General features: G+C 41.2%; 1 protein-coding gene and 1 long non-coding RNA gene across 11 annotated transcripts in view; one reads left to right on the top strand and one right to left on the bottom strand.

The window, feature by feature from the left end:
- Window positions 1–20,122, bottom strand: part of LOC311631662 — a 263,842-nt gene that overhangs the window by 87,206 nt on the left and 156,514 nt on the right. The window lies entirely within an intron of this gene.
- SRGAP3 (SLIT-ROBO Rho GTPase activating protein 3) overlaps window positions 11,789–20,122 on the top strand; it is a 219,584-nt gene continuing 211,250 nt past the window's right edge. For 6 of the 10 annotated variants that reach the window (XR_014796612.1, XM_084901922.1, XM_084901921.1 and 3 more), the window contains exon 1: window positions 11,790–12,541. Coding sequence is in view for 8 of the 10 variants with exons in the window: in XM_084901922.1 (XP_084758048.1) it covers window positions 12,475–12,541 (67 nt within the window). In the remaining 2 variants the exon portion in view is untranslated. Of the gene's footprint in view, window positions 12,542–20,122 lie in introns of all 10 variants that reach the window. The other 4 variants (XR_014796611.1, XM_084901918.1, XM_084901925.1 and 1 more) reach the window with 1 other exon arrangement.

Below are 20,122 nucleotides of genomic sequence, written 5' to 3'. Positions count from 1 at the left end.
ATCAATCAATGTTTCTCTCTTTTTGTCCCCCCCGCCCCTTCCACTTTCTTTAAAAATCAATGGAAATATATCCTTGAGTGAGGATTAATGAAAAAACAAAGAACAAATAAAGAAAAAAGTCCCCCATTGATCCCTCTGTCAATCCCCTCCCCCATAGGCAACTTCTGTTCTGAATCCTTTGTAAAACTTTTAATTGATCTTTTTAGAGAGGGAGGAAAGGAGAGAGAGAGTGAGAGATATCAATGTGAGAGAGATACATCAATTGGTAGTCTCCCAAATGCACTCAGCTCAGGCATTTAACCCAAGGCCTGGGTATATGCCCTGACTAAGAATCAAATCTAAAATCTTTTTGGTGTATGGGATGATTCTCTAACCATCTGAGCCACCCAGCCAGGGCTGTTCTGATAATCTTTTCAAAAAATTTCCCAGTTTTATTGAGTTATGATTGACATGCAGTACTATATAATTTTAAGGTGTACAGCATGATGACATATATAATATTTTGTGAAATGATTATCACAATAAATTTAGTTAACATCTGTCATTTAATATAGATAGAAAAAACTGTTCGGATTTACTTTCTTAACAGCTTTCAAATATAACAGCAGTGTTTACTGTCAGCCTGCTTGCTTTACTTTGCATCCCCAGTAATAATTTATTTTATACCTGGGAAGTTTGTATCTTTTGACTACCTTCCTCCTGTTTCCTTGCCCACCCTTCCTCAAGTTCATCCATGTGGTAATAAATGGCAGGATTTCCTTCTTTTTATGGCTGAATAATATTCCATTGTATGTAAATACCACAGCTTCTTTATCTAGTCTCTGTCAGTGGACATTAGGCTGCTTCCGAGTCTTGGCTATTGTAAATAATGCTGCTCTGAACATGGGGATAGGGAGCATATATCTTTGACATTTTGTATTTTCATTTCCTTCAGGTATATTCCCAGAAGTGAAATTGCTGGATCATATGGTAGTTATATTTTTGATTTTTTAGGGAACTTTTATACTGTTTTTCATCATGACTGTATTATTTCACAATTCTATCAACTGTGCACAAGGATTCCATTGTATGTAATGGAATCCTCCCCAATACTTGTTATCTCTTGCCTTTCTGATAATAGCCATTGTAATGGGCAAGAGGTGATACCTTGTTGTGGTTTTGATTTGCATTTCCATAATGATTAGTGATGTTAAATACCTTTTATTATACCTGTTGACCATTTGCATATATATCTTCTTTGGAGAAATGTCTATTCAGGTCACTGGCTTATTTTTAAATTGGATTATTTGTGTTTTTGTGTGTGTGTGTGTGTGTGTCCCCAGCTATTGAGTTGTATGAGTTCTTTATATATATATTTTTTGGCTAGTAACCCTTTATTAAATACTTTTTCCCACTTAGTAGGTTGCATTTTCATTTTGTTGACGGTTTCCTTTGCTGTGCAGAAGTTTTTTTTTAGCTTGGTGCAGTCCCACTTGTTAATTTTTATTTTGGTACTTTTCCTTTAGGTATCATATCCAAAAAAACCATTGCCAAGACTGATTTCTATCACCATGGATTAGATTTGTCTGATTTTGAATTTTACATGAAAGAGAACAGAGAAGATAGACTCTTTTGATAAACACGTTTAAAAAAATCTATTTCTCCCTTTCTCTTATACTACTCATGTATAATATTTTTCCTGATTATAAAGAAGATATCCTTTATTATCAACATTCAATAAAATAGAATAATAATATATAGCATTAAAAATGATTGTTTTGTCTTAGCCAGTGGATAGAGCATCGGCCTGCCAACTGAAGGGTCAAAGTTTCAATTCTGGTCAAGGGCACATCCTCGGTTGCATGTTTAATTCCTGGCCTAGTCAGGCATGTGCAGGATGCAACCAATTGATGTGTCTCTCTTACATTGATATTTCTCTCTGTTTCTCCCCCTCCCTTTCACACTCTCTAAAAATCAATGGAAAAGTATCCTCGGGTGAGGATTAAAAAAGAAAAAGATTGTTTTTAGATTCACTTCCTATAGGTAAGCAATGAATCTTGGTATATTTTCTTACAATACTTATTCTCAAAGTTTGGTATCCTGACTAACAACATCTGAGAATTATTATAAGTACAAATTTTCCATTCTCATCCAAGGCCTGCTGAATCAGAAACTCTAAGGGTGGGGCCCAGCAATATGTTTAAAAAGTCCTCCTGGTATCTCTAATATATATATTAATACATCTATTTGAAAACCATTTCCTTATACTAGTACTGTTTTTCTTTCCTAGATGAGATCATACTGTATTCACATTTTTACATTCTACCTTTTCATGTAATAATTTATTAGAAGCAATATCATGTCATGACAACTAATGAGTTAACTTATCTACCTAAAGAATTTTGTGTGGTCTCTAAGTGTAGTAATGAGGCTAAATGTGGCCTGTTTTGTCTTTTGTCTTCTCTTGGGATAATTATTTCCCAAAATGACACATTTATGGACTGATTCTTTTACTTGCTGTCATCACCATATAGCATGATGATGCTGGGAAATGTGTTGGGTAAAATGACTCCAGTTGTACTTGGGAAGATTTACCAAAAGATCTTGTCTCATGTAGATCTGGTTAGTAACAATTTATCCAGGCAAATGACATAGAGGGCTGACATTTGTAGTTTCCAAATAAGAATCAGTCTTAAGGAATCTAAGTAGGCAGATACAACCATGCCAATGGCAGACGAGATGTCTTGATGGGAAGTGATTGTGGCTCTGTGGGGGACACTGACTGGTTCCTTGGTCATGGTAGAACCTTAATCCTCTCTCTTGCACTGCTGGGGAGCACTGTATCCTCAGACTGGCAGATTTAACTTTGGTCCACCTTGGAGAATGCCCAATGACTCTTCTTTTTTTTTTTTTTTTTTTTTTTTTTTTTTTTTTAATATATTTTATTGATTTTTAACAGAGAGAAAGGGAGAGAGATAGAGAGTTAGAAACGTCAATGAGAGAGAAACATCGACCAGCTGCCTCTTGCAAACCCCCTACCGGGGATGTGCCCACAACCAAGGTACATGCCCTTGACCGGAATCGAACCTGGGACCTTTCAGTCTGCAGACCGATGTTCTACCACTGAGCCAAACCGGTTTCGGCCCAATGACTCTTCTTGTCTCGAGATGATATTTATTAGGCTGAAAGAGGATGGCAAGGGACCTTATCCACAATTGTCCCCACAGTATAGCCCTCCACATAAAGGCTTTTCTAGTAATCTTATAAGAAATAATCTTTCAAGAGATGGCCTGTGAGGACTCAGATTTCAGAAGTGACTCACTCAAGGTCGCATAGTTGGTTTGTGCTGGCCATGCTGAAATTCTAGTCCCATCACCTAATTCCAGATTTTGCCTGCTTTCCACTCTGTGTTGCTGCCTCCTGGAGTGTGCATGGTCCTGTTTTTATCCTTCGTGGACAGGGCAGCAGGAAAAGAAGCAGCATCAGACTATTTCAGAGCAGTAGGCACCTGTATTGGTACTTCTGGGGAAAGGGAAGGAAGAAAACATGGAAGGCAATGTGGGGGGATGCAAAATTAAGTCGATTCTAGCACCAGGTTGACCCAATTTAGAATTAGAGCTGAAACACTTATGGGTTGTGTGACTGTGTCAGTTTTTTATTGCTGGGTAAAAACATCACCCACAAAATGTGGTATAAGAGTACACATTTATCTCACGGTATCTGGTTTCTGTGATTGTTGACAGGATTCACTGTTGTTGGATTGAGAGCCTCGCTTCCATGCCGCCTGTCAGTCGAAGGCCACCCTCAGTTCCTTCTAGTATGTGGGCCTCTCCAGCAAGGCAGATGACTTCTCTGAATCCTCTCTTTTTTTCACCTTGTAAAATGGGAATAGCTATAGAGTTGTTATGGGAACTCACTGAGATTGTGTAGAAAATGGCTCTGCACAGAGGCTAGCACAATGTCCGGCTTTCCTAAATGCAACTATTGTTACTATTATTATAATTTTTAGGGCTTTTGATACTCTGGAAGCTAGCTGTTGTCCAGACAGCAGTTGGAGATATGCCTCCCATCCCCCTAACCTTCCCTCTGCCCCAGATCCCCGATATGCCACAGAGGCGTCTCCAGGTAAAGGATGATTTCTAAATTACAGAGAAAATACAGCTCTTTTCCTGAAGCATCTCAGATGATGTGATTGGCCATTGTGGGAGATGTGCCATGGAGTATGACGTAGTCCAGCTTTTTGTTGTCCCTCCACATCAGCCTTGCAGAGTAGGCGCAAGAGTTTCCTTTCTCACCAAGGGAAACCAGTCAGTCCCCATATAGCATCCATAGCCTGTTCATGACAGGGATTCTCCAGGAAGTTCACGAGAGCCACCTTTGTGCAGTTGATCTCAGTTTGTCTTGTCTATGAAACCATTGTCTGTTCTCTGTCTCATATTTGTTACTATCTCAAAGCATTGGTGTCTGCTCCTTTTCCATCTGATCCTGAGCACAGCTAATAAGGTGAACAGTGTTTCTTAGAGACCTTGGGAGTAATATCTTTCTTAATCATTATTTGGGACTATTACGGGGGGAAGTATAACTTTATTTTATTGCCACCGGATAATGTAGATGTCCTAATCCTCACAGTGTAAAAATAAGACCAGACTGAATGTCTGTTCTGAATTATCTTTCTGCCTAAACAGAGCCCAGGAGGGATCCTAACTTGCAAAAATATATTATTCAGCCCAATCTTGATTTCATTTCCTAAAAGAGATTGGGTCCAAGTAAGACTTTAATTGAATTCAGCCTCTTGACCTGACACTGACTTGATTCTCTATCCTAGCGCCTTCCAACATTAGACAAGGGAGGAGGAGGAGGAGGAGGAGGAGGAGAAATAGGCAAATAAAGCAGTCCACGTGGGTTTATAGGCCGAGCCACTTCCACATTCTGTAAAGCCCAAATGACTGTATAGGAAACAGCTGCAGTATTTACTGGGGCCTGGCAAAGCTTCATTACAGTCCCACCTTCATTACAGCGTTCAGCTCCAAGCGGAGTGCAGTGGAGGGAGTAATTGACTCTGCTGCCCTGGCACCTGGTGTTTCTGCCAAATGCCTGAGATCGCTGCAGCAAACAACTTTCTCGCTCCCCTCCGGGTAGAGGAGGGAGACCTCAGGGCCTGTAGTGAGAGGTGGGAGAACAGTGCCAAGAGGAGGTCAGAAGGGATTTCCATGTTCATTTGTTCATATCTTTGTCCATTAATTCAAGAATCATTTATTGCCAAAACCGGTTTGGCTCAGTGGATAGAGCGTTGGCCTGTGGACTGAAAGGTCCTGGGTTCAATTCCGGTCAAGGGTATGTACCTTGGTTGCGGGCACATCCCCAGTAGGGAATGTGCAAGAGGCAGCTGATTGATGATTCTCTCTCATCGATGTTTCTAACTCTCTATCCCTCTCTCTTCCTCTCTGAAAAAATCAATAAAATATATTTAAAAGAAAAAAGAATCATTTATTGTGCACTTACTAAATATCAGGTACTGCTGTAGGCTTGTAGGACATGATGACATACATGGTCTCTGCCTTCTTAGAGCTTACACTCTAGACCTTCTCTATACAATACAATAACCACTACATTTAAATTTACATTCATTACAACAAAGTCAAATTAAAAATTCAGTTCTTAAATCACATTGTCATATTTCAAGTGCTCAATAGGCTGGTAACTATTGTATGGGACGGCATAGGTATAGAGCACTTTCCACCACCGCAGAAAGTTTTATCAGACACACTAGTCTACTGTGAGCAGGGTGTGGAGGGTCTGGAAACAGTCATTAACTGAGCAAGCATGTCCATAAATAAGATCACTTCAGATGTGGTAGTACTGTGAAGAAAGTAAAACAGGTATAGGGGCTAGAGTTGCCCTTTGAACAGAATGTTCTGGGTGGCCTTCTTGGAGAAGATGACACATTGGCCAAGGTCCTGGAAGATGCTGAGTGACAGCACGTCCTTGGAGCCTCTCAGAAGTTTAAGAAAGTTACTATGGTTTGGAGTAGGGAGCCAGAGGGAGAACAGTATGAAAAGGGTCAGGAGTGAGGTAGAGTCTTAATGGTTTGAGGTCATGGAAAAGACTGTGCATTTAACTCTTAAGTGGTGGAAATTCATTGCGGGATTTTTACCAGGAGAAGGGTCATGTGATCTGATATGAAAACTCACTCTGGCTTCTGGGTTGATTATGAGTTGTAGGGAGTCAGAGGCTCTGGCTTGAGTCCTTTTTTTCTTCCAGAATCAGGATTCTGAGGTCCAGATTGAATCACTGTCCCTGTGAGTGGGCAAAGGGATAGTTGGGCTATATAATTGGAAGCACACTTCTTGAAAAGCTAGAGGACTTCTGCTGCATCAGCTGGTAGCTCTCCTCAGGCCTAGTGACAGGTTCTGATTGCTAAGAGACTCATTTCCTTACTTTCTCTAACAGAGCCAAGTGGGCAGGTGCCTGAGGATCTGTGAGTTCCCATGTGCACTGCAGTGCTTCTCAGTAGGATGTGGCACCTATGTGGTTAGGGGAAAGAACATCAGATAGAAGGTCAGGTGTCCTGGTTCCTTATGTGAGTTTTCTAGTGGGAAAGTCCTTTAGCTTCCCCATGCCTTTTTTTTCTCATCTGTAAAATGAGAGTAAAACGACCTATCTCAAAGAACTGTGTGAGGATCAAGATGATGGGTGAGAAAGTGCTTTAGAAACATCAAAGCTGGATAATTTCAAGATGCTTTATCACATTTTTCCATGGGTCACTTCTGTCAATTTCTCTTCCCTTCTTTCCAACATTTAAAATTTTTTTATTATTATTGAGAGAGAGAGAGAGAGAGAGAGAGAGAGAGAGAGAGAGAGAGAGAGATTTATTGTTTCACTTATTTATGCATTCATTGTATTGACCTAGGATTAAATCTGAAATCTTGGCTTATTGGGATGATGCTCTAACCAATTGAGTTATCTAGCCAGGGTTTCCCCACATCCTTTTTATAGCAGACACATATTGATTTTGCCCACCCAACATCCATTCTACCTCTTTCTGGAATAGCACCTTGATCCCCTTTGGGAATCTCTCTGGCTATGTGGGTTGTTTGAGGCTGACTTCATTCTATAGCTCCATGGGAAAAACCCATGATCCAGGCCTCACCAAGCAGAACATTTCATTCCTTGGTCACAGTTATTGGTTCGGGGAGAGTTGTTCACTTTAATCCCGAGCCAGTTGACCATTCCTGGGACTTTTTCTAGAATTCCTGTGAACGACCCGCTTTCCTTGCTGAAATTGCCAAGCTGGGGGAATGTAAGCCTGGAGCTGTTTCGGGCCACTTAGCCATCTTACAGGAAGAGCCTGCTACCATAAAGGAAAGCATAAGGGAGAGTTGGAGGAAGACATATAATGTCCAATTGACATTGTTAAAGTTTCTGGATCCAGCCATGCTGATTTATATTCATTATGAATGAGGTTGATTAACATTTCATATATATATATTTCCCTTTCATATCTGTTACTAATTTTTCTACTGGGCTGTTTATTGGTGTTCTTATAGATTTGAAGGAACATTTTTAATATTTATTTTTTTATTGAAGTAAAAGTCACATAACATAAAATTAACTATTCACAATGAACAATTCATTAACAATTCAGTGGCATTTAGTATATTCATATTCATAATGTTTTGCAACCATCACCTCTATCTAGTTCTAAAACATTTTCATCATTACCAAAGAGATCCCGTATCTATATCTATATAGTAGTCACTCCTCATTCCCCACCTCCCCCAGCCCCTGGAAATCATTCATCTGCTTTCAGTCTCTATAGGTCTATCTATTCTAAATATTTCAAATAATTGGACTCAAACAATATGTGACATTTTGTGTCTGTCTTCTTTCACTCAGCATAATGTTTTCAAGGTTCATCCATGTTGTAGCATCATCAGCCCTCTTTCCTTTTTTATGGCTGAATAATATTCCATTGTATGGATAGATCATGTTCTATTTATTCATTCATATGTTGATGGACATTTTGGCTGTTTCCACTTTTTTGGCTATCATGAACAATTCTATGAACATTCATGTACACATATTTTTTGAATTATATATCAGGGAAATTAGTATGTTTTTATATATCAGAGAAAATAATCTTTGGCTTATGATAGGTATTGCAAATATTGTATTTCAGTTTACCATTTGTTTTTAACTTGGCTTATGGTGGCTTTTGCAAGCAGAGTTCTGAAAAAATTGTAATGTAATTGAACATGTCCAGGTGGGTTTTGTGACACAGTTAAGAAGGCCATCCTTATACTTGAGGTTATAATATAATTCTTCCATCAGAGCTTCCACTTATCCACTCATTTTCTTATCAGTCAAACAGGGATTAAAAACAGCCCTACTTATCTCCCAGGTTACTGTGAGTACCAAATAAGAAATAATATAAAAGGGCTTTTAAAATATAAAACAATATATACACAAAAGGCATGTTGTCATCATCACTATTAATTGTATCAGATTCTGGCACTAACTAGCTGAGTTGTTTTTGCTTTCTTTTTGCAGAGCAGAGATTGAAGGGCAGAATTATTCACTGAGCTGGCCACGGATACTTTAGTTGGTAACAATATGGAGAATGTCACAAAAGATGTCAACTCTTATTAGTCATCTTAGGAGGGTTCATATTTGACCAGAAAAATAAAATTGCCTTAAAGCAAAAACTATTCTGGTCACTCTTTCTTCAAGTAGAGTCTTTTTTTTTTCTTTTTCTTTTTCTGCCAAGAGAAGAAACCAGTTCTGTGGGTTTTGTGTTATTCAGCTGTTGTAATTTAAACCTCATAAAGTGGTCATTTGTGACACGATTTTCTTGTATTTTTAACCCAAAATTCTTTTTCTTAAAATATTTTTATTGAGTTTAGAGAGATAGAGGGAGAGAAAGAGAGAAACATCTATGTAAGAACAGAACATCAATCAGCTGCTTCCTGAACACCTCCTTCTGGGGATTGAGCCCACAACCTGGGCATGTCCCCTGACCAAAAATCGAGCCAGCGACTTTTTGGTGTACAGGACAATGCCCACCCAACTGAACCACACTTGCCTAGGCCCCAATTATTATTTTTTTTAAAGTAGCAAGCTTTAGGTTGAACACTATAGATTGGGAAAAAAAAAATCAGTATTCGACTTGTGTACTGGTTAAGTCCTTGGACCCTGATGTTGGTCAGACTTGGACTTGAATATGATTCAATTAGTAATCCAGTGTGTGATCTTGGACGGATTGCTTTGTGCCTCTATTTCACCTCATATAAAGCAAGAATGATCTCAGCACCTGACTATTGTGTTGCAGCAGAAGTCAGTGATACAATCTATCTAGAGTCCTTGGTCCAGTGCCTGTATGGAATGAGGGCTCGGTAAATACTAGCTATTAGTATCATTCAGGAATATTGAAAAAAAAAAATCATAAGATGAGCCCAAGGGAAATGGAATATACCCTTCCAGCAGGTATTCCCATCCTGTGGGGTTGGCACAGATTAATGGTAGAACCCCTTTGCTTGAGGCAGACCACATTTACTCGAGGGAGAAATCTAGTTTCTGTTACTATCATGTGGGGGGTGAACATCCAGAATAGCAGTTGGTTCTCATATAGTAAGGGAAGAAGTGGCCACGGGGAGGGGTGTGTCACAGAAGGGAAGCTGGGAGACTGGGGTGAGCTGCGGGAAGGACTGGAAGGAAAAGGGTGATGACATTGTGCCAGGGTGGCCTGCCTAGGTCACATTACCTGTTCTTGGAGACAGAAGCTTCTGGATGCTGTGATTCACTGTGTGCGGTGATATATTTGCCAGGGCACAGCCCTTTTCTTCTTTTTCCCATTTCCCCCCCTTTCTTCTCTTCCTGCTTTTAACCTATGTGTCTGGGGGTCTTGTCCTAGGTCCAGCATAGTTGAGCCCAAAAAACCACACAAAATATCTGTGGGATGTCTGCTATATGCCAGGCACTCTAAATCCCCAATTGCATTTGATCCTGTGCAATGAGTGAGATCATTTTGTAGATGAGAAAACTGAGGCTCAGAGAAGGCCCCCTATAAGCTGGTAATCAGCAGAGCCAGAATTTAAATCACCATCTGTCTTATACCAGAATCCAGCTTCTCCTGCCATTTAGCACATAGCTCTGTATCATACTTTGATTCAAATTCATATGGGTTTTTGTGAATTCCTGTGGCTCAGTGCCCTACATATGGGTCTCCCAGAAATATTTATGGCTTTAAAATTTTAGTAGTGGATTTAAAATTTTAGTAATGAAGAGAATAGCTGACATTTATTGGTTCCTGTCTCGAATGGGCAACAAGCAGGTTAAGTCACTTGCTTTCCTTCTCAGAGCTAGTCAGTGGCAGAGCCAGGCAGGGGACCCTGTCTGCCGCATGCCAAGGTGTGCAGTGTTGATTCCTATTTTTCTCTGAGAGCCTAGACATGAGGCAGGGATGCTAATCTCTGAGTACATCTTCCTCAGGTAACATGCACGGTGTTCTCTTTCTTAAACTAGTCCAAAGGGGAACCGAAGAGGGCCTCAGTATGTCCACAGGAAGGGTGAGGCAGAAGGGTAATGGCAATGGGCCGGTTGTGATTTATGAACTTTGCAAACTCCTATCTCTGGGCACAAAGCTGGAATAAGCCCTGTGATTCGCCAGCTGGACTTTCCCCTGTGATTTCTCCAAGTAGATCCTGTGCATTCCCATCTGTAGACCTTAGCTCTTACTGTTTGCTCCAAAAGAATGCCCTGCTGCCCACACTCCCCTCACCATGCCTACCTGGGTAAGTCACTTTCCACATCTGTGCTTCTGTTCCTTCATCTGTGTGAGAGAGATACTTATACTATGTTGTTAGGGTGTTGGTGGGGATATCATAAAGTCATAATAATTGCTGTCATTGAGTGCTAAGCTTGGCTTTACATTCTTATTTGATCTTCTTAAGAGCTCCTTCATTCCTGAAGTCCCCTACCCTGCAATATTTTCTCCTCTATAGCACTTACCATCTTCTACCATATTACATAATTTACTCATTTTGTTTATTTTTTATCTGCCCCTCCTAGGATCTCTTGCCTTGCACAATTCCACAGGCACCACTCACAGTGCATTCTGAATTCTGCTCTGAGAATATTAATGTAGTGACTTCCTAGAGTTGTGTGATCCCTCCTATTTTGATCACTGTGTTCCTGTGCTCAGAACAATGCCTGACCTATAGAAAACGTTCAATAAATATTTGTTGAATGAAAAAGCCCCCAAAGCCCATTTTATTGGTGAGAAAACTAAGGCTCAATGAGTAATTATTTTGCCCAAAGCCCAGTGAGAGACAAAGGCAGCTGGGTTTATCAGCATGCTTGCCCTCAAAGGGTTTGCAAAACTGCATGTCTGAAACGCTTGTCATTGTCCCTGCTACCCCACCATTGCTCAGAAAAATATTAATGAATATGCCTACACGGGTCAGCCCCTCAACTCTGCTAGACAATTCCCACAGAGTGACAAATTGTCACAGAGCTGTAGCTTTAAGAAATTGGATAAATTGCACACTACAAAGAAAAGGTGGACCTTTCAGAGATTTTAAGAAAATTCCCTAACCTTACTGCCAATGGTAGGCATTTGCAGGGGCCTCTCTGGTTTTCCCAGCCTGATTCTTTTTCCTGCTGCCTTTCCTTTTGTGACATCTCTTCCTCCTTTTTGCTTGCAGTGAGCCCTGCTCTCCTGTAGGCTACAATGTGTCAGTTGTTATAAAATCCGGGAGGTGGAGCTTAGTGACGAGGGCGAGGTTGGTGGGGGAGTGCTCAAGCCAGCCCTGCAGGGCGAGCAGTCCTACTCTGGGTTCACTGGAGCTGAAGCCTTGCAGCAGAACTTCCTCCTCGCTCTTCTGGCTTTGATCCTCACTGTACATCAGACCAGAGGCGCTGAAGGGAGGGAGGATGCGAGATGACTGGCCCTTTGGCAACCTGACCATCTCCTTAGCAGAGCCTTGGAAAGACAGCCAGAGACTGCAGCACCAAGGAGGCGCCGCACCTCTTGTGGATGTGTCTGTGTGTGTGTGAGTGGGTGTGAGTGAGGGTGTGTGTGCGTGCATTGTGACTGTGTGTGTGCGTGTCCAGATGAGTGTGTGAGTGCATGTGTGAGTGTGTGTGTGTGTGAGTGTGTGTGTGTGTGTGTGTGTGTGTGTATGCGCGTGTGTTCTTGTTTTTTTTTTTTTTTTTAAGAAAAAATCTTGAAAGTCTGGGGCAGGTTACTGTGCTCCTAGGGTAGTGATTCTTTTGCAAGAGGAGCTGACCAGACCAAGCTACTAGAGACATTTTTCTGCGAGTAAAGAGAATTTTCCTTCCAGGAGAGGGATTTTTTCCCCCCTCTGGCTCTGCAGCCAAGTGAAAGAGATTAGCCCCTAAACCTGGGAAATCGACTAGAGCCGTGTAAGAGAGAATACGGGAAGAAAAGGAGATATAAATTAAATAGCCTGCCAGTGCCTTTGGCCACATTGGAAGATGTCATCTCAAACTAAGTTCAAGAAAGACAAAGAGATCATTGCTGAATATGAAGCCCAAATAAAAGGTGAGATGCGGGTTGGGGACTCATGCCTCCCCACCCCTTTCTTATTCCCTTGCTTCGGCTTTCCCCCCTTTCCTCCCTGCCATTATGAAATGTTGTTATGCATCAATAATCTTATTGTGAGGAGAAACAGTGGCAGCTGTACAAGTCCGGACTGGTTTCCACTGCAGAGCGCGCTGGTGCTGGGTGTATGGATTGTGAAGTGGTAGCGATCACTGCATTGCAGGTGTGCGATGAGGATCCGACCCCGGGTTTAGGAGTGTCTCAGATACTCCATCATTTCGGCTGTGACATGTCACTCTGAGGCCTCCTGAAAGTCCCTTAATATGGTGTCTATTTGTTACGGTCTATTATGTTTTTTTGTTTTGTTTTTTCTCCTTTATGCTGTCGTTGCTTTGCCTCTGCGTCTTTCTCTGGGCTGAAATTCACATGCATGTGCACAGGGAAGTAGCACAGGGAGGCTGCACTGCTTTGTCAGAGCCTCTCTGTTGGCCTGGCTTGCCATGGATTAACTGTAATGGGGCATATTGATCCAAACTAATGCAGGCATTTAGGTATAAGGAGGGAGCTTGGTGCAGAAAATATATTCTCTTGCAGGGTGCAGCCCCAACCTCCTCCCATGCATTAGCGTTTAGGGTCATCAGTTTTCATTCAAAGCCAGCAGCTCAGTGCGCTGTGTCGACTGGTAGGTGCTGCCTGGCTTCCATGGTGCCAGGGGGAGCCAGCCAGGAGGGTGAGATGACCTCTGGCTGAGTGTTCTAGCTTCAGTGCACACCCCTCTCAGGAGCCCCTCCCTAAGTCCACAATAGCAAGGCGAAAAAGGACACTGGACACACAATTGCATAGACAAATGCAGGCAGAACCCTCATACAGGCCAGGCTTCTCCCACCCTCATGAGTTCTAGGCTTAGCTTTGGCAAGGACAACCTAAAAGCACCATTCCTCACTCTTTCTCTGAGGATATACTCTTAGGGAAGCTGGGGCCTGTCCCTCTCAGCATCTGTTTTCTTTCTGGTCACAGTTCTCCTTGTTGCTACACTGGTGTGTTGTGGTCTCTCTTAGAAAGAGTAAAGACAGGATACCTCTTCCGTGGATGTTGGTGCCTCCCTCCCCTTGAGGCGATGAGTACACTGTTGGGCAAGTTGGTTATTGGAGCTCAGCTGATCTGAGGTTGCCACACCTGCTTCTAGGTGCTGCTGCAGCTCAAGACTCAGTGACCCAGAAAGGCGGCTGCCTCCCCAGGAATGGCCAAAGGCCGGGCAGTCACAGCTGCTGTACACGCTTCAGACGCTTGGGAAACTTTGGGAGGGGAGCCGCCATCAGGGGGGAGCCTCAGTTTTTTTCCAGTCTCGCCAACTGTCTTGTGTCTTTTCATCCTGGTCGAACCTCACATGCTAATCACCTCTGGGTAGACCCCAGGATGAAATAAGCAGAAAACCCTCTGCTCTCCTCCCCTTTAGTTTTCAGTTCAGTGTGGAAAACAGTGACTTCTGATGCTTTAGATTTGCTGAAAATTTAGAAACAAGCCCTGGTCAGAGATTTGAATTTACCTGACTGCTTGGGTAAATTAGAGAGTTTATATATTCTAAGACTAAGGTGTGTGATTTTTCTTTTCTTTTCTTTTTTTTATTTCTTTTCTTTTCTTTTTTTTTTTAATTTAAATAAATGGAGGTTTCTTTGAAAAAAAGCCATGATGGAGAAGGGGATACTGAGTTTTGGACAGGTTGGTAGGATATGTGCTGATAACTTTGAAGGATTGCTACCACTGGGCCAGTGAACTTAGCTGGAAGATCTATTAAACATTTATGACTCTGGCTGATTCTTTTACTTTTTACATTTCACCTTTATTTTAAAAACTAAATGCGTTACCTGGGTTGCAAACTAAGGTAATGCATTTCAGCAGGAAATTTGCCCAAATGATCTTGTCCCTTCCAGACTCCAAACGCCTCTGCATTCTAGATACAAGAGTTTAAATTTATTCCTTTAGTGTTGACACCCACACAATTAAGGTCAGGATGCTGCTGTGCCCCAAACCATCTGGAATCTTTTCTTTCAAAATTCTTTGTTCGTCATCATTATTATTTTGTGTGCAGGGCTCTACAGTTTCTGTGGGTCACTCCCAGGTATCACGACTCTTGGTTTGCACAAGGTTCAGAAAGGGTCCACACGAACTCAGTTTCAGAGACATGAAACTGAAGCTTTGTAATGTTAAATGACTAGCCCAAGGTCACAAGACTGAAATGTGAAGGCGGCAGGTTTCCTGCCAGGCCCAGTGTTCCCTGATACATTGTTTGCCTGCAGCTGCCCCTGGAAGGATTGATGTCAGTAGCAGATGGCAGTTTTGTGGCCGGGATGGCTGCCTCTTTGTGGCATTCCATTGTTTTCCCTCTTACTTTGATGCCTTGCTTTTGTTGCTTGCCTCTGAAGGATGTTTGACCAATCACCAAAGATAATGCCTGATGCCAGTTATCTTTCTCCCTGGGCAGCATTTGACCAGTTTGTTGTAAACACACCACCTAGTTAGACAGATTTTTGTCCTCTGTGGCTTCTGTGCGGGGAACGTCTGATTTTTAAAAATGATACTGAGTTCTTTGTAAACGTACTCTCTTTTATCTCTTTTTAGAGAATTTATTGACCTAACCAAAGAAATATTTTAAAGCAAATTTTCTTCCTGTTGTAAAAATTTCAGACTCCATGCCTATTCTTGCTTCATCAGATACTTGAATTCCTTTGATTAAATACCTGCAATGCAGTAGCATACCATACGCTTGTTCATTTCCAGCGATGGGGAACTCACCACTTCCAAAGCCCACGTACTTTATCTTTGGACAGCTCTGGCTGTTGTAAGTGGTTTTATGTTGGGTTAAATAAGTCTCTCATCCATTTATTGGTTCCATAGTATCTGCCTCTTGGGACTTCATAGAACAAGACAGATGCTTCTTCTCTATGTCTGCCCATTGGATGTTTGGAGACTCTGATCACAGCCCCTAGACTATGATTATCCTCATTTGTTGATTTACAATAACTCTCTGCTGCTTATCTTCACTCTCCTTTGACTCTACTGCATCCTGGGTTGCAAACTCCAGTGCATTTGGGTGGTTGGCATGTAGAATAAATGAGTGAGGATGGTCAAATAAGATGATTTGTGACAGGTGTTCCACTACCTCAGCGAAGGCAATATAAGAAGGTGTGGTAGTGATTATGAAGCATCTGAGGGTGGGTATCCTGTACAAAAGGGCAATCACTACCTGGATTCAACCAATTGACCATTAGGGAATGGAGGCCCAGCCAGATCTTTTCATTTTTCAACAGATGCCAGAAATCTGGATGAGAGCTTCATGCTTTTACAGAGACTTTGCCAAATTGGTCTCTAAAAGATTACACTACCAAAGCCGTCTTCAAGAGTGGTGCTAAATTCTAAATGAGATCCTCTAGATGTGATCAGAGAAAGAAAACAACTATCACCTCTCTTATGATGTATGTAATGCTTTTATTAATATAGTCCAAGGGATCAATTAGCCTTTTCACTGCCCAACCCCTCATTGCAAACATATATATTTATATCTGCTCTAATTCTTCAATCTGATAGTTAGGATCCTTGTCAGAGAGAAGGAAAATGAAACGAATTTAATATGACTTGTCCTTGGTGACCTCGTGCTGGTTCTAAATGGACATTGCTTCCTGACTGATGTACTCACAAATGTCCTTTTACAAATCTGTTCAAGAATCTTGCCTGAGAGTGACATCATTCTCTAGTCAGGAACTGGCAAGTTATAACTTGTTCCCCATTTGAAGTTAGAACAACATTTGCCCATCTAGAGCTTTTTGGCACCTATCCTATTTTTCATAATTCCCTCAAAGACCACTGATAGTGTTTGGTAATCTTATTTGCAGGCATTCTCAGTATCTTGGGCTCTAATTCATCTTGCTGTCAGACATAATGGTCTGTTCTGCATTTATTCAGAGTTCCCATTTCCATTCCAACCTAATGGAAAATTGAAATAGAAATGCAGTGATTGACTTTAGTGTTTTATTTTTTATCACATGCCTCTCATCATTTTAGTCTATCTTAATAGCAAAAGTCTATAATTTTGGGGAAGAAAAGCAGGTATTGAAGAGAATCACAGAGAATGCATTCATTTATGCATTCATTTAGTACTAGTTTGTTTTTAGTCTTGTGCTAGGTGTTTTTGAGAGATGCAACGTATATGGTGTATTCTTTACTTTCTAACAGTTTTCTTGGAATATGGTGAAAAGAATCAGTGAAGAAAACAACAACACACAAAACACAAAATTTCCAACTGAGGGCCAGATGAGTTCAGTCTTAAAGAAGTTGTGCATAGAATGATTGGACAACCATCTTTGGAACCCTGATTGCCTTCAACAGGATTCAATGAGGAATGCAGGCTGGGGTGGGGAAGCAATAAGGAGTCATGGGGCCTGCGGCTGATTAGGGAGCTGCCTAGAGGAGGCAGCCATTGCGCAGCTTCAGTTTGTCATCACCATAAAATGTGAGCTCAGGAGTGGTCAGTTCTTTCACTGTTTCAAGTGAAACTGGATTTTAAAACAAAATTGCCTGATTTTTATTTTTAAAATTTCTTAAACCATTGAGCTGTAAGTATTCTTCATATATTCCACAAATTAGTCCCTTATCAGATATATGATTTGCAAGTATTTTCTTCCATTTGCTGGGTTGTCTTTTCACTTTTTTGATGGTGTCCTTAGTAGCACAAAATTTTTTTAATTTTTATGAAGTTCAGAGTATCCATTTTTCTATTTCCCCTCAAGTTTTTGGTGTCATATCTAAAAATTCTTTGCCAAATCTAAGGCTATAAAGACAATCTCTTAATTTTTAAATGGCAACTCAGATTTAAAAAACACTACAGTATTTGAACAAACCTGATAGTAAGACAGTTTCAGCTCATGGCTCACCAGTTTGCACAGTTTGCAACTTCTGGCCTATAAGGTGAAGTCCATAAAAAATCTTAGTGATGGGCCTTCAGGTAATTTTCCTGTTTTATCTTCAGTTGTTTTCTCTATAAATAGGCTTGACTGCTCTTAAAACCATATCCCTTGTCTCTGGATTCTGTATACTCTTTTCTACTGCCAATTCTTTCCCCATTTTCTGCTTTCATTCCTTCTCTTTTTGTCTCACCAACTCCTAACCATCCTTCAGTGCCAGCTCAAAAGATACCCTCTTCCATGATGCCTTCCTAACTCTCCTGGGCAGAATCAATGCTTCTCTCACATCTGCCCTTCTGTTCTGAGCCTTATTATCCTTTATTACAATTCTGTGTTTAGTCCTTTGGCTCTGAACTCTTGAGGGCAGAAATACTTATGGTCATCTTTGTTTCCCCAATGCTTGGCACACGATTGGTTGAGGGATTGGCTGATAAGTTACTGATAAGTTTTACTCTTATAATTCATGACTCAAGCAGTTCTTTTCTTTGACATTTGACTTAGTCAGCTCAGGCTGCTATAACAAAATATCATGGACTGGTGGTTAAAACAATAGATATTTATTTATCATGATTCTGGAGACTGAGAAGTCCAAAATCAAGGTGCCAGCAGATACAATTTCTGGTAAGAGCCTATTTCCTGGCTTATAGATGGTTGCCTTTTTGCTGTGTGCTCCAAAGGTGTTTTCTTAGTGTGTGATGAGAGAGAGTAAGCTCTCTGTCTTTCTCTTCTTAAAAGGGCACTAATCCCAAACAGGAGGGCATCACCCTCATTATCTCACCTAATCCTCATCACTTCCTAAGGCCACACCCACCACAAAATACTATTATATTGGGAGCCAAAACTGGTTTGGCTCAGTGGTAGAGCATCGGTCTGCAGACTTAAAGGTCCCAGGTTTGATTCCAGTCAAGGGCATGTACATTGGTTGTGGTCACATCCCCCGTAGGGGGTGTGCAGGAAGCAGCTGGTCGATGTTTCGATGTTTCTCTCTCATCGACGTTTCTAGCTCTCTATCGCTCTCCCTTCCTCCTCTCTGTAAAATAGCAATAAAATATATTAAAAAAATACTATTGGGGGTTAGGCCTTGTGTGTGGGTGACTATCATTCATTCACCCATTCATTTAGTGACTGTTATAAGCCATGCTTTAGGCTATATAGCTTTATTTAGCAGTGGGAGGTCATTCAATTTTATTTAGCTGTAGGTCTCAATCATTTAGTCAGCATCTAATTTTATGATCCCAATAATTTTGAGAGATAGTCATTATTAGTCCCATTTTATAGATTAAAGGCTAAAGTTCAGGGAAACAAAGTAAGTTGCATATGATTACATAGCAAATAGTGGCAGAGCTAGGGTTTAAACCAGTCTTCCTGACATCTGGTTGTGTAGGGAGGCAAGCTGCACACCAAGGTAACATGGCTCTGAAACCCAAGGATTTCTTCCTTGAAGGGAACAGTCTGGATGGGGCTTAATTTTTGACTCCCTACCCTTCCCTAACACTTCCACACATCTTCTCATCCAACCTCTCTTAGTCCCACTTGATGTCCCCTAGTTGTGTCAGGTCCCTTCTTCACTCCCACCACAGGGAGTCATCTTTGGGAAACTAGCTTACTGGGAACACTCCTCTAGATTTGACAGAGGCTGACAGCTCTACCTCCATCAACCTGGAAATAAAGAAACAGAAATCTTAGGTGTCTTCTGGTCCAAGTCTCCTACTTTTTCCCTCCCAGATGTGGAAACTGATGTTCAGAGAAGGATTCTGGCTAGCAGACACTTCTAGACCATATTTCCAGAAGGGCAAAAGCTCTATCTGCTTGATTTATTGCTATACCCTCGTTCTTGAGATCTAATTGGTGATCAATAAATGTATGGAGTTGAATTGCTCTGGCGGGTGGGGCAAGCCCCGGCAGTGGTTTCACTTGTAAATGCTTCATTCCTGATGGCTTGTTGATATTTATAAAATATCTTGGCTGTCAAGGAGGCAGAGCTGAGTGGTGCCTTGGAAAACAGAATGAGTCAAGTATATGACAGGTTAAGGATTGGAGAGATCAGGAGAAGAGGTTAGGCTGGTTCAGGAACTGGCCCTTTCCTTGTAAGTGCCAAGAAGGTGACAGGGTGGACCTTCTAAAAATGCTGAATTTCAGAACTTCAGGACGTATGAAGCTGTGTCCTGGGCTCAATTGCACTTGTAAATGCTTCATTCCTGATGGCGTGTTGCTATTTCTAAAATATCCTAGCTGGCCAGGAGTGGGATTTTGGTGCTGTTCTCTTAATTTGTTTAGTTATTAGGCCAATTTTTGTTTGGAGTAGTGTTCCTTTAGGTGTATACTTTTGTGGTCAAATAGGTTTTGGAAGTCTTAGCATAAACTGAATGAAATAAGTTTGTTTCCCACAGGACTTCTGGGAACCTTGAATGTAAATGGACGGAGTATCCAAAAGGGTCAGGGCCTTCCTCAAACTTATTTCATCTATAGATCCTTTTCATGGAACATCTTTCAAGACTCTGTTCTTGAGATTACATTTTGGAAATGTACATGGTTTGTGGATTATCCAGATTCTTTCTCTTTTTTGCCTTTTGCCTATTTCCCTAATTTTTATACTTCTCTGAGAGGGCAATTTGAAGAAGAT

This window comes from Pipistrellus hanaki, assembly GCF_964339955.1.
Source record: "Pipistrellus hanaki genome assembly, chromosome: 13".
Classification (NCBI taxonomy): Eukaryota; Metazoa; Chordata; class Mammalia; order Chiroptera; family Vespertilionidae; genus Pipistrellus; species Pipistrellus hanaki.
Note: the sequence above shows the minus strand (reverse complement) of the source record. Positions and strands in the feature narration are given on the sequence as shown.